At 36.4% G+C, this 27,827-nt stretch overlaps 1 protein-coding gene across 1 annotated transcript; it reads right to left on the bottom strand.

The window, feature by feature from the left end:
* Nucleotides 1-1,842: 1,842 nt before the first annotated feature.
* LOC149159704 (formate dehydrogenase 1, mitochondrial-like) lies at nt 1,843-26,970 on the bottom strand. Its single transcript, XM_089434391.1, has 3 exons — nt 26,893-26,970; nt 3,808-4,017; nt 1,843-2,217 (listed from the first exon to the last, which is right to left on the bottom strand). The coding sequence occupies exons 1-3, from the start codon at nt 26,968-26,970 to the stop codon at nt 2,020-2,022; spliced, it is 486 nt and encodes a 161-aa protein (XP_089290517.1). The 3' UTR covers nt 1,843-2,019.
* Nucleotides 26,971-27,827: the final 857 nt, after the last annotated feature.

Raw genomic sequence — 27,827 nt, 5'->3', positions numbered from 1 at the left:
ATGTATAATCAACTGTCACTACAACAAAACCAACGATTTGCGCCAGATTTAGCGCCAGATTTTAGTGCATTTTTTTTGTAATTGTGATGAGCAACCTGGCGCTAAATCTGGCTCTATTGTACAATTTTTAAAGCGTCCTTTTTTGCACCTAATTTTGCATCCTTTTTCATGCTAGATTTTGAATCATTTTTTACACCAAACTATGCATCATTTTTTGCATCAAATTTTGAACCAAGATTTGCATCTTATTTTATGACAGGTTTTGGTTCTAGTTTTGTGTCATTTTTTGCATCTATTTTTCATTCTCTTTTGCTTCCTATTTTGTGTCATTCTTTGCTTCCATTTTTGCACCATCATTTGCATCAAGTTTACATTATATTTTGAATCCAATTTAACGTCTTTTTATGCATCCATTTTGTGTCAGTTTTTGCATCTAGTCTTACGCCAAGTTTTGTATCTAGTCTTACACTACTTTTTGCTTCTATTTTTTCACCAGCTTTGGTGCCTATCTTTGCACCATGTGTTGAATTTGATTTAGCACCAAATTTTGCATCCATTTTTGTGCCCATTTTTGCATCTTTTTTTGGACCATTTTTTACATCCACATTTACGTTCGATTTGTCTCCATTTTTCCCATCTCATTTTACACCATATTTTGCGTCATTTGTTTCATCCAATTTTGCATCATTTTTAACACCATCTCTTGCATCTAATGTTACATCATTTTGAGCATCCAAATTTGCATTTATATTTTCATCTTATGTTGAGTCATGTGTTGTGTCCACCTTTGCATCTTATTTTGTGTCTAATGGTACATTCAATTTAGAGCCATTTTTTACGTTTACTTTTGTATTTGTTTTTGCACCAAGTTTTGCATCCAATTTTAAGCTATTTTATGCCCCTTTTTGCACCATTTTTTTGTGTCTACTTGTGTCCAATGTTGCACCATTATTTACACCGAATTTTTCATCCAATTTTGCATTTTTTTTGGTGTCTAGTTTTACATCGTTTTCACCATCCAAATTTGCATCTTTTTTTGCCTCATTTTGTGTCCAAATTTGCATATAATTTTGTGTCTGAGTTCGAGCCTAAATTTGCATGTGATTAGGAATCATTTTTTACATCCAATATGGCATCCTTGGTTTCACCTTTTTTCAGCCCCATTTTGCATCTTGTTTTATGTCTTTTCTTACATCTTTTTTTTTTACTTTTTTGCACCCAAGTTTGCATCCCAAATTTACACCATTATTTGCATCATCATTTGGCATATTAATTTGTAATGTTTTTTGCTTCTTTTTAACGCTCAACTTTGCATCTTATTTTACATCTAGTTGTTGTCTTTTTTTGCATCTAATTTGGTGCCCATTTATGTGTCCTTGTTTTTTCCCAATTTGTTATCCTTTTTTATGCCATGTTTTGTTCCCTTCTTTGTGTCAACTATTGCACAATTTTTCACTTCTAATTTAAAACACTTTGTATGTCAATTGTTTGCATTTTGTATTAATTCCTAGTTTAACATCCAATTTTACTTTCAATTTTGCATCCATGGTTACATCCGCATTTGACTTCTTATATAGAGTATATTTTTCTTTACATATATGACCCCCTTTATAGATTCATAGTGAAATATATGATAGTTTCTAAATATCATTAAAGCAGATATCACAATTCAAAATCATTTGTAAAGAAATTTAAGAGAAATTGACAACATCCATCCAAAAAAATAACAATGTGTCATTAACAATTTTCAAAACATGTATAAAATAGCAACATAATACTAATAAAATCAGTATTATTTTTAATCAAAACAAGTAAAATTCAAATATGATTAAAAAATCAAAATATTTCATGAATATCGTTATTCTACGATAAATTAACAACATACATAAATCAAACTCATCGTATGATTACAAAATCAAAATGTCTCATTGATATAGGGTAAATTCACAACACCCATCTAAACATAACAATGTCATTCTACACAATAATTTCTTCATAAAAAACAATGCATGTGCATGCCTAGCTACCACCACCAAGATCATCCTCATGATCATCTTGACCATCCTCATTACTCTGATCCACATCATCACCAACACCGCAACTATCATCATCATCTCCTCCTTCACCACCATCATCCTCATCCTCATCCTCATCATCTCCTGATATATGTTGAACATAATTTGGATCATCGTCTTGGCAATCATTACCTATAGCATTCTGACAAAAAAATCAATATTACATGTTAGTATTAATTACATAACACAACGCATGTTTTTGTTATACAATGTTAACCATAAAATGAGGTAAGATATACTAGCATTTGCACCAGATGTTGCAAAGGAAACGCCGTAAGGCATAAATTGAAAAATACAAATACAATAGAAGAATACTTTGATAAAGAATAAAAATATATTGAATGCTCAAATCAATGCCCCATTAACTGGAAGCATTTAGTAGACATATCTATCAACATTAGGATTATACACAATGATCAAGAAATTTTCCATATACAAATAACAACTTCCACAACAACTTTTTGTCACATCCACATTTTAAGAAATGCCTTGGAACGTGATCGGAATCTTCCATATTGCCTTTTTCATTATGCAGATAAATCTTCCATATTGCTATTTTCATCATGAATATTGTTAGTTCATTGTTGTAAAGTGTTAGTGTGTTAAATTCAATACTATAAGTTCGACAAGTGAAAAACATTCCTCAATTAGCATAATATACATTTTTCTGTCACCGTGTATTTTTCAGTCAAAGAGCACAAGTAACATATTAACATGTATTTTCCCTTCATTATTTTCATCATAGAGCCAAGAAATCTACGCCTTATCTATAAAGTAACAAAAACATTTTGAAATAAGTTTAATATTTCAAGCCAGTGTCTAACCTATAAAGTAACAAAAACTTTTTGAAAAAAAATTAATATTTTAAGCAATTGACTAACCTACTTTAATAATTGAAAAATTCTCAAAGATGAATTATACTCCATAATAAGAGAGCCAACATTGGAGCCCATACTTTCACTAAAACCAAAAGAAACACAACCACTTGTTAAGAAGAAATTCAAGTAATAACAATAAAACAAAAATAATAAACATTAAAGTATAAAATGGTATTTCCAACACACAAGTATAAATATACATGCTCTATGTCCATTGTTAGATTAAATGGGCGTGGAGAAAATTAGTAGAGAACCCGAAATTGTATTTCTAATTAGGATGGGTGGAGAAATGCTTTAAATGCGGGTTGTTGTCATTCTAATGAAACCCTTTGCAAAGGGGATGTTAAGATTCTGATAGAAAAGCTAGGCTTGGTAGAGAACACCTTCCTTGTTAAACATTCCCCTACTGTAACCAAAAGGAAAGGGCAAGAGAAACAATAATTAGGTTTTTGTTCACAAGTTGTACAAAATATATAGGTGCTATTGATGTTTGAGTGAATAATGGGAGAGATTATTTATGAAATTGGGATAAGGCGCACCTAGTTTTGTCAGAAAGAGGCATATTAATGACAAGTACATCACATTTAGGTAGCATTTCGCCAAGATTTGTCTCCAATGTTGCTCCAGTTTCCTTTTCCAATTCGGGTCCAATAGAAAGACGGTCGTGGTAAAGAAGCTTACAATTGAAGGGCTGTACAAAGGAACGCAATTCAATTCAACATCATGTAATGTTTATTATTATTAGATTGAAATTTTGAAACAAACAGCATGCATGCGTAAGAATTATGGAGCACTGATTTTTGAAAAGAAGTTTGCAACATCATGAAGTAGTACTAGATTTTAAGAATGAATACCTTCAAACGCTTAAGTAGTTCTTTGCCAATACGCCCTGCACCAATAGAACCAATAGTTTTCCCTTCTAGATCATATGACCTGTAAGAAATTGCTGCCACTTTCCAATCACCCTCAACAATTTGCTTATATCCAGGCACAAAGTTTCGCATCAATATGAGAATGCGCATTAGCTCATCTTCTGCCACGGACACCACATTACTTTCAATGATCTTCAACCAATGATGATATAAACAAATCAATGGAATTAAAAAATATATCCAATATAAATAAAATGCGTTTTTTTTAAAAGTAACTCCTAAAGTGAGAAAAATAAAGTTAAAAAATATAACAATGACAATTGTGTAGTTAAAGTGTAACCAAAACAAAAATATATATACAACAATTGAATAAATAAAATGCGTTGTTTTAAAAGTAACTCCTAAAGTGAGAAAAAATAAAGTTAAAAAAATATAACAATGACAATTGTGTAGTTTAAGTGTAACCAAAACAAAAAAAAAAAAAAATATATATATATATATATATATATATATATCAATAGAATAAACCTATCAAGTGTGGATCAAGCAGTTTGTGTCGGATTTAGCCCATAAAATGTCATTTTCAAATTTAACAATAGAATAAACCTATCTAGTGTGGATCAAGTAGTTTGTGTTGGATTTAATTCATGAAATGTCATGTTCAAATTTAATGGAGAAGGGTTGATTTAATGGAGAGGGGTTGAGAGTGGGAGCCACTTGTGAAGGGTAAAAATTATTCCGTAAGGCACTTAGTGAGACAGAGCCTTGCACAAACCTATTGACAACATCCTACAATTAGACAAATCATTCTTCCATCAACCATTGGAGCTGATCTCAACCTAAACACAGTTTAACTGATTATATATATATATATATATATATATATATATATATATATATATATATATATATATATATATATATATATATATATATAATGCACTGGAAATCTAAAAGTAGCATAAACATAGAGATACAATTGGAGAGTCTATACTGGTAATCTGGAAAGCTTGGTGCTAAGCAAAAGAGAGTGATGGGATGATGTCAATGTCCTCTAACCCTGATGAGGAGGGGCGGGGGGGGCAAGCTATTGGCTCATTGTTGGAATTGTCAAGCTCATGAAAGGATCCAATTGTATGATATACTATGTGAGGCACCCGAATGAGGATGCTCTGCTTTCTTATCTAATGAACTTTTGATAATATCATCTCTACTCTGCTGAATGTGGGGGCAAAAGTCAATTGCGAGATACACCTAGCTAATCCAAGCCGTGCATAATCCTAGTGACAACATCCTGCAATTGGATAAACCATTCTTCCATCGAACATTGAAAGTGACCCTGACTTGAACTCAACCTAACTGATATTTTATATATATATATCACACACAATGATAGTCTGCACAAAGCAGAAAAAAAAAACTATCAAACTATCTAATAGTAGCATAAATGTAGGGATACAACAGAGTGTCTACACTAAAAGTCTGGAGAGAGGGATGGGATGATGTCAATGGTGGTGGGAACCAGGCTATTGGATCACTGTTGGAATTGCCAAAAGCTTAAGAAAGGATCCAGTTGTGTGATCCTACGGGAGGCATAGGAATGATGATGCTCGACTCTCCTATCATCTAATGTCCAAGCAAGGAAACTCTTGAAAATATTATCTCTGCACTGCTGAATATAGGGCTAGTCTAATAGGTGGAAGGTGCCATACTCTGGATCAGTCTGGAGCTGGTTTACCCCTAATGGGTGGAAGGTGCCATACTCTGGATCAGTCTAGAGCTGGTTTACCCCTAATGGGTGGAAGGTGCCATACTCTGGATCAGTCTGGAGCTGGTTTACCCCTAATGGGTGGAAGGTGCCATACTCTGGATCTGTCTGGAGCTGGTTTACCCCTAATGGGTGGAAGGTGCCATACTTTGGATCTGCAAAGTATCTGTCTGGAGCTGGTCCATAACTCGCTCTGATTATGTATGGCCTAGTCTAATAGGTGGAAGGTGTCATACTCTGGATCAGTCTGGAGCTGATTTACCCCTAATGGGTGGAAGGCGCCATACTCTGGATCTGTCTGGAGCTGGTCGATAACTCGGTCTGATTATGTATGATCTGTAACCTAATATGGCACAACCCCGAACAGGCATCAAAGATGTTGATTGACCACCAAGGAAGAAGGTTGAGGTGAGATCCCATCTAAAGTTGAAAGGAAAGAAACTATGGATAAAATCCTGGCTGCTCCTCTGAATCCGGGGTAGAATAACAGTTAGGAAGTACCCTGCTCTGCTTTCCTCTTCAGCTAGTCCACATGTCACTCTGATCATGTGTGGTTTGTAACATGATTTGGTTGGAACCTATGAACAGACCTCAAAGATGTCGGTAGACTACCAAGGGTAAGATTACGAGGAAACCCGAGAGACCTCACCTCTATCGTGTAGTAAAAACTACATGAGAACATTAAAATATGAGTAGTTCAACTATATTATTATATTTAGTCATACATCAACAGACACAGAAGATAGTTAAAACAAAAAAGAGAACATATAAATTATCTTGGTACTCTGAGAAGTGTGGCAGGGGATTGTAAACTGAACCGTATAAAGCTACCAAAAGAATTGTTAAATTGTTTTCAAGACAATTGTTGCTTGAGAGAGTGAGACTGAAATATAGCAGCAATTTCAAGCAAATCAAATACTTCCCAGACCTTCAGAGTCGATACAACTGAGATAGGTACAATTTTTAGGAGACACCATTATACCAAATAGAACGCAACGTAGGTCACCATGGTTAAAGAGAGGACATCATAACGAAACAACGAATTAAACATGGAACCGTCATTTCTAAAGGAAACAATGGTACCTAAAGCTGTTCGAAACGTTCGAAGGAAGGAGCAAAATGTCATTTATAAGAAAATAGTAAACTTCGTCCACAACAACGCTACTTAGGGTGGAAATTGTTGGGAAAACCACCACAAGAAAGGAAAAAAAAATGGGAAGGCTAGAAATGCAATTATCTTTACCCTTGAAATGTCTGCTAAAAGGAGAGGAGAGTTCGAAGGAAATTAAAGAACTCAAAAGGCAGTCCTTGGAGTCATCATTGCCCGATTTGAGAGAGCTTCCATTTTTTGAAAGAGTTGTTTTACTTGCACCTCCCCTCTCCATTTTGTTAAAGAGTTGTTTCACTTGTTATGCTAGAGTTGTTCGGTTGTTATGGAGGAAAGGCATTCAACAATTTTCAAATTTGAACCTCTTTAGCATTATAGTGTTCCACCCCTGATTCAAGCACCTGAAACTCTCTGTTTTATTTACAAGAAAATAAAGAGAGTGTTAGTCTATCTGTGTTTCTCGAGATATAATGCCCCATATCCAAAATACGAAAGCTACAGGAGAATAGTTATTACAAAGTACGATCTCACCATTACAAAAAAGTCGATAAAAGACCAAATGCATTAAAGCTTTCCAAGAAATTGCAAAAACATACAATAACACAAGTGAAGATCAAGGTAAATCTGCAGTACATGTTGGATTGGGGATAAAGCCAATATCATAGCATGAGATTGAAAATTAAATGAATTGTAAATAATAATGGAATGATATGGAATTGAATAGCCTACAGGCTGAATATAAACAACAGAGTTATTATTTCATTGTTATTAATTTATTATAAAATCACATTTTTTAAAACAATAACTATTTTTATTTCAATACCAACCATTAACTAATTTCTAAGAATAATTCTAATTATTGTTGTCCACTTCATCTTCTTTCCATTTCTGTACCATGAGGGAAAAACCCAATACCATTCCTATATCTTAAAATTAACATTAAATATGTCAAAATAGCTCAAGCATATTTTTGTAAGCATATTTTGGAAAACAATCATTACAGACGGATTAAACAAAGAAGAGCGCTTTGAGATCTTCCGCAAATCTTTCAGGAATGTAATAAGAGCAAAATAAAACCCATGGGTAAGTACAGCCAAAAGGATAATGAATCAATCTAGTCACAGTAAATATCAATATGATAATCTAGGTAAGATGTATTGTCACTTTTCCTGATTTCAGCCCTCTTGGCACCGGTAGGTTACCTATATCCTCACCGAAACCAAAGTAGAAACAGGCCTGGCTGGGAGACTATCTTTCAAAATTGACAAGGTATTATTTCTATCAATTAGAATGCACATCCTCAGGTGTTCAAGAATAATTAATAGAACAGTCAGCTAGATGAGCAGATCCAATTTAGAGAATCTCACTTAGATCTACTTGACATCACCTCCATGATTTAAATAATGATTGGAGGAGTCTTAATACTCCAGAGTCCAGATCACTTAACATACAGAAACTAAGGCAACCAAAGAACAATATCCCATCACTCCCATGCCACATATATATGTTTAGGTATAGTTGGAAGGACACATACCTTTCCTGTAACTAATTCAGCAAGGTTGTCATTACAAGTTTTGGGCTATGTTCATTGCCCTGGTATTGAAGGTTATACAGGTTGTTCACCTTAATTACACACATCAATGCATATGTATGTTCAGGGTTTAAGCTCATAGGCCTGTAGCTATTACAACAAAACTACAAGTGTAAATATATAATACAGTGAATTCATTTCTGAGCAAATTCCAAGTCCAACGTTTGTTCAAGCCAAATAGTCATAAGGTTCTGAGTATCTTATGGTCAAGAATCTCATCAAAAATGCATTCCATCACATTTTATCAATACCCATTCACTATCAAAAGACACGACTCTGTTCCTTCTCCTTGTTATCAAAGGACACGACTTTCTATATGTTGATTTATACAATCTTAATTCTTATTCTATTCTCTATGTACTTTATAAATCCTAATCCAACATATCCTAGATCCAACTTCTGCATATCCAAGGATCTTCATACTTCCACCTTCATACGTTTCTCACAACAAGACCCAAATATAAACCAAGGCTCTGGAGGAGAAACAAGAAGAGAGGAGTGTAGTGACCAACATGATCTGATCTACTAATAATACTACAAACTAAAAGATAACTCTCACTTTATTGTTTGTAGCTTCTTGGGGGTGAATGTGACAATGCTATATATATCATAAGGATCTGGAATCTGATATCTCCTCTTTGTTGTGGGCTGCTAGTTCCGGGGTGAGAAAAAGTGGTATAAAAGTCCTCTAAAAATGAAGGTGAAGGGTGTCATAGTGAGGTGGTTTTCCAGTTGCTTGTATCTATATAAACTATAAATGAATCTTTACTATAAAGTATTCTAAAGAGTTTCTTCAACTTACTTTAATATCCTTTTAAATTAACTCGTCCTCTTCTCAAAGACCCATATATAAATAAAGCATTGTTCATCTTTTCAAAGCTCATGTCTTAAGCATTCCATTAATACCAATAATAAAAAGAAGGATGATGATTCCGATGTATGTAATTTGTAGTTCTTGTTGCCTATGAATTCTAAGGAGCTTAATCCCTCAAGAGTAAAACAGTAAAAGGAATTTAAGTCTCGGTCGTATTGTTAGTTCCTAATCTCCTACTAACAAAGACATTCTGCTATCTTTTTTCAGGAGTCAAGACTAAACTGTATGTAATCCAAAACATACTTTCTTTGTCCAAGATTTCCCTACTTGTAATAGATTACTACAACCACATATACTACAAAAAGAAACCAATAACTCCTAATTATTATTCTGATGCCTTTGCGAGTTACTGATTAGATAATATAAACAAAGGAGTTATTCTTTATTCCAAGTGATACTAAACTAATAAGAAGACTAATCATACTCTTCTTGTTTGTATTATCTCTATATCTTTTCTATCTAAAGTAAATCTAAAGAGGAAGAATTGCTTGTCCTAATCAAGTGGGGTGAGGATCTAGGGCGACCAATGGGAGAGGAAGGCCTAAATGAGGCACACACTTCTTCTGTTGATAGGGCCTGGGTTTTTAATAGGATAACCACAGGGATATGTTGCAAGGACAGGGGAATAATTGGTTCTATGCAATGCCATGATCTTCTTTACAAGAGTCGCTGCTAATCCCTTGAATGTATCTTGTTTGTTTTTTTTTTTTGCTTCTAGGATGGACCTACTTAGTCCTTCAACAACTAGAAGAAATAAATAAGGAGACAAGGTACAACCTTGTTTTAAGTTTTAACCCTCTTGAGGGTCTTAAGAAATTAGAGGCTGAACCATTTATAAAAAATGCATAAGAAGCTTAAATTACACATCCCATAATCTAATTTACCAGTGGTAAGTACAAACTAATATGGATAAAAAGAAGTATCAGAAAGAGCCAAGACACCCTTTATAAGCCTTGGAGAGGTTCAACTTGATCACCATTATTGTAACATTTTTGACTTGAATAATATGGAGGCCCTCTTGTGCTGAAACAATTGCTTCATGGATCTGACGATCCTCTAGAGAACCAAGCGGTTCTGTTATATGAACTACAAAGTAGTGCTTTCAATCTGACAGCCAAAACCTTAGCCATTATCTTATAAATACAATTAGACAAAGAAGTGGGTCTAAAAGCATAAAAAGACTCAGGTTGATCCACCTTTGGAATGAGTGCAATAGAGGTCCAGATGAAGGAGCCAGGGAGCCTTACTAAAGCTTCTCATTTCTTCCACTACCTGAAGTAAGTTGTCTCCCAACACTTCAACAAATCCCAGGTAGAACTCCACAGTCCACCCATAGGGATTGGGACTCTTTTCCTTATGGAAAGTGGACAAACACATTCAAAAGTGCTTTTCTGGACAGATCACCATTGCTGGAACTTTGTTGACTTGAATAGTGTAGAGGCCCTCTTGTGCTGAAACAATTGTGTCATAGATTTGACAATCCTCTAGAAAACCAAAATGTTCTGGTTAGATGAAGTTAGAAAGTAGTGATTTTAATCTCACAGACAAAACCTTAGCCATTATCTTATAAATCCAATTACATAAAGCAGTGGGTCTAAAAGCATAAAAAATGTTCAGTCTCAAAACTCTGAAGTAAATTTGTAAAGAATGTAGCATTAGCTCTCTTGGCTTAGTGAAATCCCTAATTTTCTATCCTATTTGCCTGCCTTAAAAATCTCACGAAAACCTGTAAAGATTGTGCCATTGTGTATGCTTAGTCTCTAAAAGCCCTAGCTTTCTATCTTCTTCTATGTAATTTGAATAGAACACCATCACATACCAGAATTATCAATTCCCATTCTCCAAAACTTTTAAGTGTGCGGAACTGAGACAGAAATCATTCAATCAAACCACTCGAAATGCATCTGAATGCTGATCCATTAACTTAAAGAACTTCTTCCCAAACTCTGCCATTTTTTAAACAAAATTTTGAGCACAACCTTGTCTAGTCCATTTATAGAGAGCGTTAGTTTATGAAATCTTGCCTGTAAGCGAAAATAGAGTCAAAATTTTCCATTGAAAGCTCAGAATAACTGAACTAGAAATAACCCTTGTGAAATTTGCTGCTTAAAACATTGTTTTGAGCACGGCCTCTTTCTTCAGATTTATTTTAGATAATAGGGTAGCTTATTTAATGAAATATTTCCAGAAAGTTGAAATATGGCAAATTTTTCCAATCAAGAACTCTAAATAATTTCATTAGGACAAGGCATAGAGGATTCATGACGACGACAAGAAAATAATGGCGCTTTGCAATTTTAGCACTCTCTTGCAGAAAAATACCTTTTCTGAAATCGTTTTGACCACGAAGAAACGCAGATGAACTGTTGGAAGTCGTGCAGAGAGAGATCTGGTGGCTCGTGGATCGATTCTGGGGCAACGTTTATGCGATTGCAAACCATGATTGTTCATATGCGAGCTACTGAGCTCGTTGAGAGGGATACGCGCAATGGCGCCAAACTACCAAGAGGATTTGAATTTAAAGGCGGGATAGAATATCTACCGTCTAATCATGTCATCCACGGCCATATATTTGTGTTTTAGTAAAACGGATTTTCAAAGAATTTGAAATATTATACATTTTATAGAATTTGAAATATTATACATTCTATTATTTCTGAATAATAGTTTTACTTTGGAAAAATAATTGGGCACATCAAATAAAATATTGATGCGACCGACATAGAACTCCGAAACAATAATGCACCCTTCTCTTACTCCAAAACAATAATGCACCCTTTTCTAGCTGATGTGTCAATGCTTTCTTTGAAGTAGAACTTAAAGAATTAAGTAATTATTCATTATTAAATTGGGATTTTATATAAATTAATTGATTATTTATTAATGTTAATTTCATTTTATAATTTTATAGTAATTTTTAATAGATTTTTGTTAAAGATAATTATTTGAGCTATTATTGTATCAAGATTTTTGTTGTGTCTTTTATTATTATATTTTAATCCACTTTAAACATGCTCAAAATATGTTTTCATCTTCATTTGTGGATATTATCTACTTGCATATTCAAAAAGTTTTGATGTAGTTTTTGCCTTGAAAAATGATTATTGTGATTGTAATGGTGAGAAATTATTCTATAAACAGTGTTAAGTGTTATTTAGAATAAATGAGAAATTCTTTTTGAATATATAAGACTAATCTTTGAGAGAATAGATATATATTCCCTAATTATCACATAAACAAGGGGTTAATCTTGCATTTAGTGCTTTATCTCTGTAGAGTTTCGCTAAACAAAGGGAATACCTCCTCCTGCGTGACTTCGATTGTCCCTCTCTCTTACAGGATTGCAAAGCATTAAGAATTGAATCTTCTTTATTTTAAAGATGTAGTCTTGTCGAATATACCAAAAACATAGTAGGATTCTTTCATTATTGACAAAATCAAGCACATGTGCAAGGGAAGTATTCATCTATGGATGGTTAACAAGTTCATTAATAACTACGAGCAAACGCTTCAAACTATGTATTTAATGATCTCTAGTCATCATCTAAAGAGTTCAAGAATCAAATCAATTCCAACCTAAGTTCTAAGTATATGGTAAACCTCTACTCTAGAGGTTCTATTATTGTAAAATTTCACAACTATGGAAGTTGTGGCAAGGTCTCAAAGGAGGGACTTTCTTTTTGGGGAAAAACTAACCTTTTTTCAAAAAATAGTTTCTATAATTGAATCCATCTTCAATATCCATTTCTTCAACCCCACTCTGCCGGATTTGAATATTGAATCCCCCCTACTTATTTTGGGATGAGATTATCTTTCAAAAGCCAACATAAATATATTGGGGACTTACAACAATATACAAACTAAGCAAGGAAGGGTATACACACATGTGTTAGAATTTGAATTGAAGTTGACTTGAGCAAAGGTATAACAATGCATATTTAATTAAATATTGGTGATTTTAAAAACCACGTCCATTAGATTAAAATAATGATACTTTATGTGTATCTATATGCAAAGAAAAAATACTTGAAAGGCACCTTCCCAACAACAAAGGTCATTATAAGAAAAATGGAAAAATAACAAGTTGATGGGTGGTATGATTGAATGAAGAATCAAAGGGCATGAAAGAAGAGACATCCAAGTTTAGTCCTAATAAAAGATTTTATGGCCCCTTCCAAGGAGTGCGTTATTAAGAGGGACACAAACATGATCATGGAGTCTGTGCTAAAGTCTTATGGGAGAAATAGGAAGCATGTGAATGAGATATTATGGATTTCAAAAGAGAAATCATGTTATTCAATCCAATAGAAGCAAGGGGATTGGTGCTACTTGAGACTCCATAAGCTCTAAATCAATTGGTGAAAGCAAGAAGTCTAAAAGATAAATGCAAAGAAAGGAATATCCATCTATGTACAAATCTACAATAAATAAATTCAAAATTATACAGTGTTTCCATATAGACAATGTTAGGTCCCTATAACACTAGTGATTCCCCCATTACTAGTGTCATTGTGGCCCTTACTGTTATTGTTGTGCCCTTATTTTCCCCATATTGTTATTATTGTGCCCCATAGAAGCCCACTATTGTTATTTTTGTGCCCTTATATTATTATTGTTATGTTGACTTTGATTATATTGTGACCCCTTAGACTCCTATATATAGAAATGAGGCTTTGTCATTTGTATCATCCAATAATTGTTCTTTTGTGTAATGTAAAGGAGGTTGCCCCCTCGAAGAGGCTGATTTCTAAGTTGTTGATCTATCTTTTCTATCTTTTTGTGAGTTGGTTTCATAACAGACAACCTAGGTTCGAACCCTGAAAAGTGTAGGGTCTTTGTGAGGGAATGTGTTTGACATCACATAATTGGATTCACTTCATCATCAAAGAGACATGTGTCCCAAAAGTCAATTTGGTTTAAGTGGATGTTAATATGATACATTGTATATTTTCTGAGGGTAGTAGCACAATTGGAAAAAATCATGTTGGCAAGCCCTTGTGTATCCAAGTGATTGAAAGTTCAATCCCCCAGACATATCTCACCAATTGAACTTAAAAAAAATATGATACATTGTATATTGCAAAGCCATTAAGTTAAGTAATGACCTTGGCTAACCCAAATATTTAATTAGAATTTAAGCTCAAACACAACATTAGAAATGAAACCTTCACTCTAGATCTAAGGATATAGGGGTCAACATTGGATATTGGATACAAGACAAGGTGATCAAATGTATCTCTTGGACTAGCATTTTTTACAAAGGAATACAAATTTTAATGCTTATATTAACATGTATGTATAATATAATAATGAAATAGTCACTCTTTAGTTCATGGATAAAAGTGTTGGTGTGGAAGGAAATCTCGAGGGATGTGTCAATATAGTCATAAAAATTGCATTTATTGTGGCACATGGAGAACTTATTAATTGGGTGTAGCTTTAAAAATGGATAGGAGTGTTATCCTCCCCACCTAACCGCAATTCCTACAAATGACATATTTAGTGATTAATGAGTATATTGTTGTAATAATTTTGAACCCTGTGTTAAGAAATCCCTATGCAATCTAATTTAACTTAGGTACCATCCTCAAAATGAGGAGAAGTCATTTGTGGGTTTCCTTAGAATGTGTATTTCAAGGAAGAATGTGTACTTTGTCGATATGTTGAAACGTTTTACAGTCTTTGTGTTTTAGTGTACCATGTCATGTTTGGCATTGAGCGTTGGGTGTGTTGGAAGCCAACTCTTGGTAAACTCAAATACACTTGTCCTCAGGAGGGAGTTGGGGTTTTAAGGTTCTCTGGTTGTGAAAGCTTTCAAAGTCAATGTTTTTCATCCTCTTCTTGCATATTGCAGCCTCAAGGCCATTCGATGAGTTGGTGGTCATGCTTAAGGTTTTCATCCTATTCTTGCATTGTGCTTAAGGTTGATTGGTACCTTGTTCCATGAATTATGATCAACTTTGGGTCCTCTTTCAGTAGACACCTCCTAGCCACAGTATTAAAGGCAGCATATTGGTTTCCTTTACTAATTTTAGCTTGTAATAAATTTAGATGTAATGGTTGTCACACGCGTTCATATACAACTACCTCATAACAAAGCTAACACAAGCACTTCTACCCATGCCTACATCACATCACAGAGGAGGAATCAATCAATATTATTCAATATCCCGCATTCGAGTATCCCTCCTTTGAGGATTCAATCCAACATTTATGGAGATCAGGTCATCCATTTACAATAACTAGCTTTGCCATATAGCATGTTCATATTCCTATTTTCATGGCCGAAAGTACCACTGACATATATCTTATGCAATACGAATAAATAATTAGAACGCCTCAATGGATGCAATTCATCCTACAATGCATAATGCATATATTAGATAACTCGAACCATAGGCTCTATCGTTTCAAAACAAAATCATTTATCATACATAATCAATAATTTGTCTGCCACAGTTGCATGACACGTTAACATGTGTATCTTAGGGATTATGCACAATTAATCAGAAGCGCAGCATTAGATGCATAGCACAAATAAATTGTACCATAGTTTATACAGTCGAGCCTTAACCACAGTTAACAAATTTGCATAGCGGCTCAAGCACAACTATTCACTATCTTAACAAAAGACAGGCTAACACCAATTCTACATAAGATCCACATACTGTGACTGTAATTAGAATTTCATTTATGTGCATCCATAAAATCATCTCATTAACGCCACATGCAGTGCATTTAAAAATCAAGCAAATTCTCTCATATGCTAAGGAATTTATAACATAGAGGGTAAGAAACCAACATACAGAACAATCCACGCAAGTGAGTCAAACTAGATCAAAAGAGAGAACGACACTTGGAAAATAGAGCACCGCTACCCAACCTAGAAATGACTCTTCTGTTCACCACCGAGTCGAGGTTCTTGCCATGGATCAACCGCCTCCAATTGATCTATGCAATGGGTATTTAATACCTTCTTTCATGATATGGTTTCCATTAGCGGTGTCTCACTTTTATGGATCTTTTTATCCATTTGCGTAGGCTTATCTCATAAAAGATCACCTTTCTCTCCCATGAGGATTTTCCTCATAGAAGATTGCCTTTCTCTCCCGCACAACTTTTATGTTTTTCTCAATGGATATTTATCTCCAATCCATCCAACTTATCTAGAATTAAATCGAGAAGCTTTACCATGAGAGAATTATCCTTTCCCATTCACCAATGTGATTTGGCAAGAATCTCATCTCTTGGTGTCTCGCTTTTCCAAGTGATTAATTTATTAATAATGTATTTACTTTTTATATTACACATCATACCTAGCTTTTCTCAGCCTAGGTTTGCAAAGTTTGACACACAAGGGAGGGGTGTTACATTTTGGATCCCTCTCTTTCCTTAAGATCCCTCCAACTGCAGCTAGAGTTCTTAGATGATTGTAGGGAGGAAGCCCCTATTGGAAAGGGACAGACAGTTTGAAGGTGTCTATCTTGTTGGTAATTCCTATATCGAAAAGTTGTATTTTCATAGTCCAGGGGTTGGGAATACACAATTCCCATCCACTTGAGCTCAATTTTATCTCGCAAAACTTCATTGGGATCTACCTAAACACATATGCAAACATAGGTGAAAATGCCTTTCAAAAGTCTTTCATTGTCTACTTTGACGAATCTTCCAATAAAATTGCCCACTTTTTCTAAGAGATCTAGATGGGTAAAGTGAATGGGAAAACTGGGAATCTTACCCATACTAGAGTAGTCATCGGCAACATAGTGAGAGGATTGAACTTTGGAAACCATGGCTTCACTAAAAGACCAACTCATCCCCAAAACCATGGACCTTGGTCAAGGATTTTTTTCTTATCCTCAAGACATTTGAAGATCACCACAAAAAAACATGGGTCTACATCCACCCAAACCGGCGTTCATCCAATCCTATCATAATCGAACAGAAAAACGCTACTTTTTCAATAGAAAATGGGGAATAAAAGTATCACCCAAGGATAATGACCATCACATCAAGTGCTCAATCATAAGGGAGGAGCAATAATTTTACAATCACACGTCCTTGATTTCTGTTGATTTAACTCTGAACACTCACGTAATATTCTCTTGCTTGGCAAATTAAACACCACTGCATGGAATGAACGAGGATTGAGCCGAACCCTGGATGAAGCCCACTTCATTCTCATCTAAACACAAAACTATATATACGTCAAAGCTATTACAATAGATTCTGACTGTCAACACCTCGAGGTTCTGTTTATATGTGGCTACCTTTTATGGTTACTATTGAATGTGTGATTGGCAATAGTAATGGCAACTTAGGGCTGCCAAATTTCCTTCGATTCCCTCACTACATCCTAGTGCAAATAGTTGTTCAATGCCTTGGTTGTCTTTCAAAACTGGTAGGCAGCGTCTTCTTTGATATTTCTCGATGGTTTTAATTCCACTACAATCACAACTTTCATTTACATAAACTTCATGTTTTCGCACGAGCGACGATTGTTCCAAGGTGAAATGTCACTTGGATGGTTTCAATGTTGTTGACCCATCATAACAAACTAACGGATATGCCCATTACAATTTTATACCACCCATTATCAATATCAATTATGCATGGGAACCAATTAAAGCAACTTTTCACATTAATTTTATATGAGCATGAGAACATGTGTTAACAAGCAGCCCATAAAGCCTCATTTTGAATGCCATAGTCACTTAGAAGGAATTCCTCTTGTAGTAGCATCCTCCCTACTAAAATTTGCTAGTGCTAACATTAGAACCACCATTACAACAAGATATCTTTCTAGTGTTGACAACACCATTATAGTAAGATACCTCAAGAGAGACAGAAAATTTAAAAAGTATGATAGTAATACGTATCCAGAAGATGGTATTGAAACTAGTAATTGTTCACGAATCCATAAGATTGTAAGGTCATTCTCATTATCATAATCATTGTCATCATCATCACCATCATCCTTGTCATTGTTATTGCCATCATTACATTATCATCATAATCACCATTCATGCCATCATCATCATCATTATGGACATTGTTTGCAATTGTTCATAATTGTAGATTTTGTAAGAAATATCATCAACCCAAAAAATGTGATCAGAGCTAGAAAAGGGTTGTTTAGGAAACATTGATATACGTAAGAGAAATAAAAACTCTATTTTTGACAGATGATTGATGATGATCATCATCACCACCATTATCATCGTCATTGTCATTTTTATCATCCCCATCATCATCATTAATGTAATTTCTATCGACATTGTTGTAATCATGCATCATCATCATTCATGCCATTATTGTTTTTGATGATGACCTAGATGAAAATGATGATCATGACACCAAAGATAATGCTTATGATTATGACAATGACAACATCTAAAATTGGGAAGATTCGCCAACGTCATTAGCATCGTCATCATCATAATCATTGCCATCATCATCATTGTCATTGTAACCACTATCGTCTTTATCATCATAATCACAATTCATGTCATCGCCATCATCTTCATTTTCATCATTGTCAATATTATTGACATTGTCATCAATTGTTCATAATTTTCAATGCCATAAGGAATATCATCAATGCAGAAAATATGATGAGTGTTGGAAAAGGGATGCAAAAGAGAACATAGAAATGGGGGCAACAATAGAAGTAAAATTGGATGAAAAGTGGATACAACATAAGTAGATGCACAACAACATGAAAAACCTGACACAAAAGTGGATGCAAAAGTAGATGCAGTTGTCAATGCAAACTTGGATGAAAACATGAAGGAAAAAGTGGAAGCAAACATGGGTCCAATGGTAGGTGTAAAACTTGGCACAAATTGTGGTGAAACAAATGTGGATGCAACAACGGAAACAAAAGTATATGCAAAAATGGATGAAACAAAAGTGGATGCAATAGGGGATGCAAACGTGGAAGCAAATGTGGTTGAAATGGTAGGCGCAAGATATGGTGCAAAAAAAGTGGATGTAACAATAGACAAAAAATATGCAAAATAAGATGCAAAAATGGATGTAAAAGTGGAAGCAAACATTGATGCAACAGGAAAAACAAAATTGGATGCAAAAAATGGATATAATGTAAGTAGATGCAAAAGTAGATACAAAACGAGATGCAAAACCCAATGCATAAACCTGACATAAAAGTGGATGCAAAAATAGATGCAATATTTGATGCAAAAGAGGATGTGAACATGGATGCAAAATTGGAAGCAAACGTGGATACAACAGTGAGTGCAAAACATGGTGCAAATTGTGGCATAACAAAAGTGGATGTAATGATAGATGCAAAAAAAGAATCAAAGTATGATGCAAATGAAGATGTAAAAAGGGATGCAAAAAGTGAAATTTAAAATGGGTGCAATAGTGGATGCAAAATTGTGTGCAAAAGTGGATGTAATAGAAGTTGATGCAAAAGTAGATGCAAAACGAGACACAAAACCCGATGCAAATCCCGGTCCAAAATTGGATACAAAAAGGGATGCAAAAATAGATGTAGTAGTTGATGAAAACCTAGACGCAAATGAGGATGCAAACGTGCATGCAAAATTATGATCAAAAGTGGGTGCAAAAGGAGGTGCCAAACTAGGCGCTAATTGTGGCACAAAAATATTAGATGCAATAGTGGGTACAATACTAGATGCAAAAGAGGATGTAAATATGGATGCCAAACAAGAGGGAAAAGTGGATGCAACAAAAGTAGATGCAAAATTTTATGTAAAACTAGACACAAAACACGATGTAAAACTTGGCGCAAAAGGGATGCACAAATGGATGAAAAAATGGATGCAAAAAATGATTTAAAAAAGGATTCAAAAAAGGATGCAAAAGTCGATGCAAAAGTTGATGCAAGTGTAGGTGCAAAAAGTGGATGCAAATGAGGATGCAAAAGTATGTCAAACAAAATTAGGTGCCAAACTAACCTGGAACAAAACCTGGTGTAAAGGATGACACAAAACTTGGCATAAAATTTGGTGCAAAACGTGGTGCAAAACCTATTGCAATACCTGGTGCTAAACTTGGTGTAAGATTTGGTGCAAAACTTGATGCAAATTTTGTGTCAAGTTTTGCACCATATTTGATAAATGGATGCAAATAGCACCAAAAATGGGCTCTAGATGCAAAACAAGAAGTAAAAAGGGACGCTAATCGCTGGTTTTGTTGTAGTGTGTAAACAGCCAATGAACTCTCTCCTAAGATCACAATCAACAGATTTGAATCAAGGGCTACAAGATGATTATTTCACTCATGCAAAGGAAAACTGCGAATGACACCACAAACACATAAAAACACTCACAGTCTTTTTGTACAAAAGGAGGTGGAATTTAAGCAGAGAAAAGTAGTTATCAGACTGGTACCTATGCTGGTTACAGGCTGCAAAAATCAGAGATCAAAACAAGGCAAAACATAGCAGAGAACCCCAGCTGCACAAGGGAAAACTGGTTCAGCGCAACCTCAACACAGAGGTTTTGACATTCAGCGCAGGTAGCCTTCAGGGGACCTGCGCTAAAATGCAGAATCCCTTCACTGGGTCTGCGCTGAAGGAGAAACTCTTGTTTCTCACTGGGTTCTAGGTCACAGATTGCTATTTAATCCACTGCTTCAGGCCAAATAAAAGCAACAAGCAAGGTACAATCAAAGGGATGCTTTGAGGGAGTACTAAGATCTATCACAAAGGATCATCAAATCATTTGTGAATCCATTGTTCAGATCATAGACAAGTCCAGTGATTGGATCAAAGCAGCAACTGTCTACTTTGCATCTGGGAATAGCAGATGCAGTTCGATCGTTGCTGTCAAGTCTATGAAGCAAACAGTGATAGGAACACAAATAAAATGACTAAACAGATCTCCCCAACGGAGTCGCCAATTTGTTGTGGGGAAAAATGCCTATGCAGGACGATCCTATCCACCTAAGGTGTGACAGTGCCTTAGCAACAAACAGAGACAGCTATTCTAGTATTCTTCCTTTATGAATTAAGAATGAAGAGAGATGGATGGACTAACCGGTGTATTCCGTTTGTCCCTCGATCCGGCTTCTCTTCTCTTGGAGAGTTCCCAGCTACTTGCCTTCTCGCTCACCCAGCTTCAAGAGTTTTCTGCAAGATCACAAGAAGAGAACACTACACAAGACATGGATTCATATTCATAACTAGTTCAAGATTAGAAATAAACTAAACATACTAATGCAATCATACATAAAAAATACATCAGTATATAGGAGAAACCAAGATAGCTTTATTGATGAATAACAAGGTTCAGGAAGAGATACAACCCAGAGGGCTCCAATCCAGCATCTCCTTCCCAGCAAATAGAATTCCTATCTTCACCCCCTTCAAAGCATTAAGCACCCAATGATTCCAATCTCAAACCAACAGCAATTCTTTGCAGTAACAAAATTCCAGCCTCTAGATCTCATGGAGGAGAGATCCATATATAGATGTTTGGAGAGAGGATGAGTCAGCTTGAGATCTGACTTGTGTCCTCTCCCTCTGTCAGTTCTTGATTCCACTTGGAGGTTCTTTCTTCCACTTGGAGATTTGGAACCTCTTACTCATCACCAGTCGAATTCCCTGAGGAAAGTGTCATTTTGGAAGCTTCCTGGGTTCTGACACCTTGAGAAATGAACTTGCCACATGTCCACTCTCACTCAGTGGAGGTAGCCAGTGTTTCCTTTGACATTCAGCGCAGGTAGCCAGTGTTGGCTTTGACATTCAGCGCAAACAGCTAGTGGAGCCACTGAAATGATCCCGAATTGACTTGTTTTTGAGCAGTTTCTGGTGGAGAACTTCTGTGAATTGCTGTGGTTTGTTAGCCTTCTTCCTCTAGGGGTAGGAACAACATGTTTAGGGACTTTGGATCCCTTAGATTATGGACATTTCATGCTCAATGCTGTAAGGCACAAAAATGTCTATAACAACTGCGCAGCCGCATGATTAAGGAAGTCCTCGTCAAATGGAAAGACACCTCTCCGGAAGATGCAACTTGGGAACCAGCCACTATTCTTCAGCAGTTTCCGCAGCTTCAGCCTTGAGGACAAGGCTCGTCTTTAGGGGGAGGGCATGTTAGGGTCCCACCCTAACCCCCTTATTTATGTAATGGGATCACGTCATAGTCAAGAGTCAATAAAGCCCATATTAATAATTGTAAGTGGTTAATCCGCAATTAATGACGGAACCACAGTTAGTTGCAAATGGACCATAGTATTAGATAGATGGTATTAATAAAACCCATGATATTGGCCCGTGGTATTGCATGTATGAGTCATATATAAAGGATAGAGACTCCCTGCGAGGAGCATCATGTCTTATTTTGTAGTCGAGCTCTGCTCTATTGGAGGTTGCCCCCTCAAAGAGGCAAGTGAACATTACTCTCTGAATAATAAAATCATTGCTATTCTGTGTTCTGGGTATCTTTTCTTCGCATATTCTGTATTTGGGTATCATTTTGCAGGTTAAGAGCATAACATCCTCAGCTTCCAAAATGGGTCCGTGCTACTCGGGATGCAGCAGGTGATCTTGCCAATGATCCTACAGATCAGCGACATACACGTTCTCAGTTTGATAGAGCCTCTTCTTTACTGGCTCAAGCTTCAGTGAATTATGATCCTGACACCTTTGCAGAAGCTTCAGGCCATCCAGATCAGGAAGCAGCTATGAATGAACAATATCATTCATTATTGGCAAATGATACATGGGATCTTGTTCCTCTACCAAAGGGACAAAAACTTGTTAGATGAAAATGGGTTTACAGAACCAAGTATGGACCAGATGGGAAAGTTGATAAACATAAATCTCGTCTTGTTGCTAAGGGTTTTTCACAAGTTGAAGGCATTGACTACATTGAAACCTTCTCCCCTGTTGCCAAAATGAACTCTATCCGCCTTGTTCTTTCCCTTGCTGCCTCTTTCAAATGGGAAGTCCATCAGATGGATGTTAAATTTGCCTTCTTGCATGGGGACTTGCATGAAGAAATCTATATGAAACAACCTATTGGCTTTATACAAACAGACTCTAGCCTTGTATGTCGGCTTAAGAAATCCCTTCATGGTCTCAAGCAAGCTCCTGGAGCTTGGTATGCCAAAATGGATAACTTTCTTTTAGAAAATGGCTTTTCTTGGTGTCATTCCGACAATACTGTCTACACCAAGAAAGTGGGCAAGTCTCTTATCATTCTTATTCTTTATGTTTATGATCTTATCCTGACTTGTAGTGATCCCAACCTTATAAACCATGTGAAGTCTAGCATTAAAAGGAAGTTTGAAATGACAGACTTAGGAAACTTACATTATTTTCTTGGTCTTTAAGTCTTGCAATCCAAAGAAGGTATTTCCCTTTCCCATTCCAAGTATGCCTGTGATATTCTACACCATTTTCACATGGAAGACTATAAGCCAGCCCCTTCTCCCTTTCAGTCCGGAGTCAAACTTTCAGTTACTTGTACTTCTCCTGAAGTTGATGCTACCTTATACCGTCAACTTGTAGGAAAACTTAGGTATCTAACCCATACTCATCCTGACCTTTCCTTTGTTGTTGGCCTTGTTGCTCGGTTTATGCAAAACCCACATGAAAGTTATTGGAAAGCAGATAAAAGAATACTTCGTTATGTTCGAGGTACAGTTCAGTTTGGGATTCATTACAGTGTTGAAACAGCTCCTCTATTGGTTGGTTTCATTGATTCTGATTGGGCTGGTGACCCTGATGATCATAAGTCTACTTCAGGTTATGTGTTCATTCTTGGCTCAGGACCTATTACATGGGCTTACAAGAAACAAGGTGCCATTTCTCTTTATTCAGCAGAAGCAGAGTATCGTGGTGCTGTAGAAACTAGTAAAGAAGCCTTGTGGCTTCGTCAGATCCTGTCAGCGTTTGGCTTTCAGCAGCAACATCCGACTACACTTTGGTGTAATAATCAAAGTTCCTTTCAACTATGCAAAGATCCAGTCCAACATCAGCGCAGTAAACACATTGAACTGCACATGCACTTCATCAGAAAGCTCATCCATGACCATGTTCTTGAAGTGCAATATTGTTCAACAGATGATCAAGTTGCAGACATCTTTACAAAGGCTCTCACAGAGGTGAAGTTCACTAAACTTTGATTTATGGTTGGAGTTCAGGAAGTTGTCACTAAGGTGGGATAGGCTCTAGTGCCTCCTTCACTCTCCTATTGTGTCATATTTGTAAATCCTTCAATCCTATCCCAAGTTGTTCTTAAGGGGGGGTGTTAGGATATTCCAACACATAGGAAATAGTTAAGTATAACTTGGTCTAGTATAGAGTTAGGTAAAGTGTGTTTCTTTACTATGTACATTTTGTAACTTACGATCCAACGGTCACAATATGTAGTGATCTAACGGTTCATTCTCTCCTCGGTAATACCGACACTTGATCCATGGCTTAACACCTGATTGGTCCATGATCTCTATTTAAAGAGCATGGAGGGTCATTTGTAGGCTAACCCATCCATGAGAGAAATTTATGTAAAATTTCATTCTTTTATTAATAAATTAACTGAAGTGGCCGCGCTGGCTCAGGCCATAGACTGTTTCCCTCTTTGAGGGTTTTAACCACGTCAAAATACTAGTGTATTGATCTATGATCTGTGTGTGAGCGGTGTCCTTTGGTGTCTTGTCTGAGGAACTTACCCTGTAAATTCCTACACTTTGATTCAACCTTTATTCACCCTTACATCACCATCTCTTATCATAAAATTTGAAGCAATGTCAAAATAGAAGGCCCTACCTGACAACTCCACGCAAGGGATGAGCAATTTGAAAAGATTTGACACAATTTCGGGCTCTGAATTGTGTGCATCGTGCCAAGAACCCAGTGCACCGTACCCTCTATGTGCGTCACGCCCATTCAAATTAATACTGGGTAGAAATCCCCAGTGCGCCGCATGCTTCCAGTGCACTGTGCTCCTCCACCTATGCGCTACGCCCCAACCATTAACCAATCATGGCCTTTCAAACGGCAGTTTGTTCTTCAACCTCCAAATTCAGCTTTGCTATAAGATTTCATGAATTTAAGTTGGTACAAATGATTTATATACTTGGAGAAATATCTGGCAAGAGTTGGATTTGATTTTTTCTTTCTCCAAAACCCATTTTGTAATGTTTTCACTTTGGCACCTTTTCACAATTAATACAACTCTGCTTTTCACACTTCCTTTTGATCTCTTTGACTAAAATGATGAAATTTTTGGCAATTTTTTGCAGGGGTAGCCGACATGGAATTTGGCTAAGGAGACTAGGGCTTCTCTTGGAGGAATCCACTGAGAAACTTTTGAAAATTATTACAAATGACAAACTGTTGACTTTCCTTCAAAACAAAGTTTTGAAGAATAGTCGTAATCTATCGATATCATGATGAAAATCTTTGAATCACAACTTTATAAGAGCCTCCCTCTGGCCTTGCTCGCTTTATTGGACATTGTTTGAAGACCAAATGACTAATCCTTAGACTTAATGACCGAAATGACTCTCGTCCATTAAAAGATCAAACATTGACTATCATGGACTTTAATACACATTGATGAAAAGACCTAAGCCAGCAAGTACAAGACATGAGGGGAATGAATGATAAGGCCCTTCCGTTAGATTATGGCATGCCCCTAGCAGAATGCAGCTGAGTGAATGGAGCGAGACACCTAAAAATGAAATGTAGAAAGAGTTTTGATCTCTGACGAAGGACTGACAAGACCGACTCTAAGATGGGGAAAAATGGATTTGGCATTGCTAATGTTGAGGAATATGTCATATAAACTCTTTATAGTCTAATTTAGTTTATATTTTAGTGTTCATTGTATTTCATGTGTTACACTCTGCATTGTATCTTCTTTTGTTTTTAGAAAAGGAACTCAGTAATGATGGTAAGAAGCAGGAAACGAAGAAATAGGAGAGCAATAACACTAGAGTGACAAATGAAAAGAGAGAGAGAGAAGAGAACTAGTATGTTGATATGCTTGGAGCCAATATCTCGCATAAGACACACACATAGAGACCGCTGGTTAAGTCTTCAGAGTTGGTGAATTCACTTGCAATGCCTTGGTAACGCAATGATAATGTTTTGAAATTATGAAATATCATTTCATGTGTAAATTGAAGTCCAACCAATATTAAGTTGTAAACTTATATTGTAATACTTTTACATTTCATATAATATAGTTTATGTGGTTGAAATCATTTACAGTTGTCCTTGATATTTTTTAGTATTGTAATTAACATATGCAACTTTGAGTTTTCATATTACATGAACTTGCACATTGTATGACATTTTTTAAATAATAATAATTAATTTATGTTGATTAATAATGAACACATAAAATCAATCTAAAACTACTAAATTAGTAGCTATTGATTATTTATGAGCACAAATAAAATGAATATATGACTAAATAAGCCATTTATAATGATTGTTTTTTTTTTCTCGGCAAAATTAACTACTAGTATATTAATATGTACAGATAACTTTACAAACAGAGAGTCTGGCGACCCAAGGCCTACTGCGGCTCATGGGTTGCATTTTCAAACGAGTACAAATGCCGCGCTGGGCTTTGAGATCAAACATCAAAATACTGAGAGTTTCCAAAACGACCCACGCAGGGGCGATTCCAAACAGACCTACAACCCAGACCAACTATGGAACCTGAAGACATAAACTTGAACATACAAAAAACCAGGCAATCACCAAGGATTTGTACCCAACAGGAGATTAAGTCCCCGCTGCCATGGTGGAAACCGTAAGCAGTACCAGACAGAACAAAAACACAGACAACCATGTGACATAGGAAATTGCGATTATTCTTACCCCGAAGCCCGACATGAGTGCAAAAGGAAAAAACACAGAACCACCCACCAGAGCTAATCCTCTGGCTCTTCTTCCATTGCTGACGGATTGTGCACAGGTTCTGACTGCTCAGAAGCTCGAGGTTGGGATGGGGGTTGAGAGCGGTCCAACCTTGAATTACTCTCCTCACTCGCCAACTCCCCCACTGGGAGCTTCCCTCGACCAATTTCTGACCCTTCCGCATCAGTTGATGGCTCCCCCATTGGGAGTTTGCCTTTGCCATGCATGACATTGTCCTCCGCCAGGACCAGAGATGAGTCTTCTGCGTTCTCCTCCTCAATTTGGGTGAACAGCACAGAAATATGGGCGTTAATGCCTGGATTATCCCTAGAACTACCCGAAGTAAATATAACCGAACCAAAAGCAGGTAACTTGTGCTTCCCACCGCTTGAGCTGCCCACTTCCATGACTTGACAGGGCTGGATAGGGTTGGCTCCCACCCTCCGGTGGCAGTAACAACAACAACAGTGATGATCAATATCAGCAGCTGGAGGGCGAGAGGATTCTCCACGCCAGGTTCCTCTGCGACAAGGTAATCTCTCACGCACCATGATAGCCACCAAGCTTTTGTGCCTTTCCCCAACAGACGAGGTCCCGAAATGGAGCTGCTCCTTCCCCACAACAGACACTCCCCAATTTGGGACAGAGCAACGCTTAAATAGGCTAAAGACCAGTCCAAGGAGCGCAGGCGAGTTCTGGTTCACGGCCCAACACTCCACCTCCTGCCCTCCACATAGACGCTTGACGCTCTGCAAATTCCTTTTACCATAATGAGCTCCCGTCTCTAGG

Source organism: Pinus tabuliformis, chromosome 5_2, assembly GCF_031772625.1.
Source record: "Pinus tabuliformis cultivar Carrire ecotype Pingquan chromosome 5_2, CPIR1, whole genome shotgun sequence".
Classification (NCBI taxonomy): domain Eukaryota; kingdom Viridiplantae; phylum Streptophyta; class Pinopsida; order Pinales; family Pinaceae; genus Pinus; species Pinus tabuliformis.
Note: the sequence above shows the minus strand (reverse complement) of the source record. Positions and strands in the feature narration are given on the sequence as shown.

What these genes read in the sequence shown, in the direction of transcription:
- LOC149159704 (XM_089434391.1), bottom strand. Translation starts at nt 26,970, where the DNA reads ATGGTTGTCTGTGTTTTTGTTCTGTCTGGTACTGCTTACGGTTTCCAC. An exon ending in GGGACTTAATCTCCTGTTGG is followed by an intron (nt 4,018 to 26,892) that starts GTACAAATCCTT and finishes CATTGGTTGAAG; the next exon opens with ATCATTGAAAGTAATGTGGT. An exon ending in AACTACTTAAGCGTTTGAAG is followed by an intron (nt 2,218 to 3,807) that starts GTATTCATTCTT and finishes TTTTTTTGTCAG; the next exon opens with AATGCTATAGGTAATGATTG.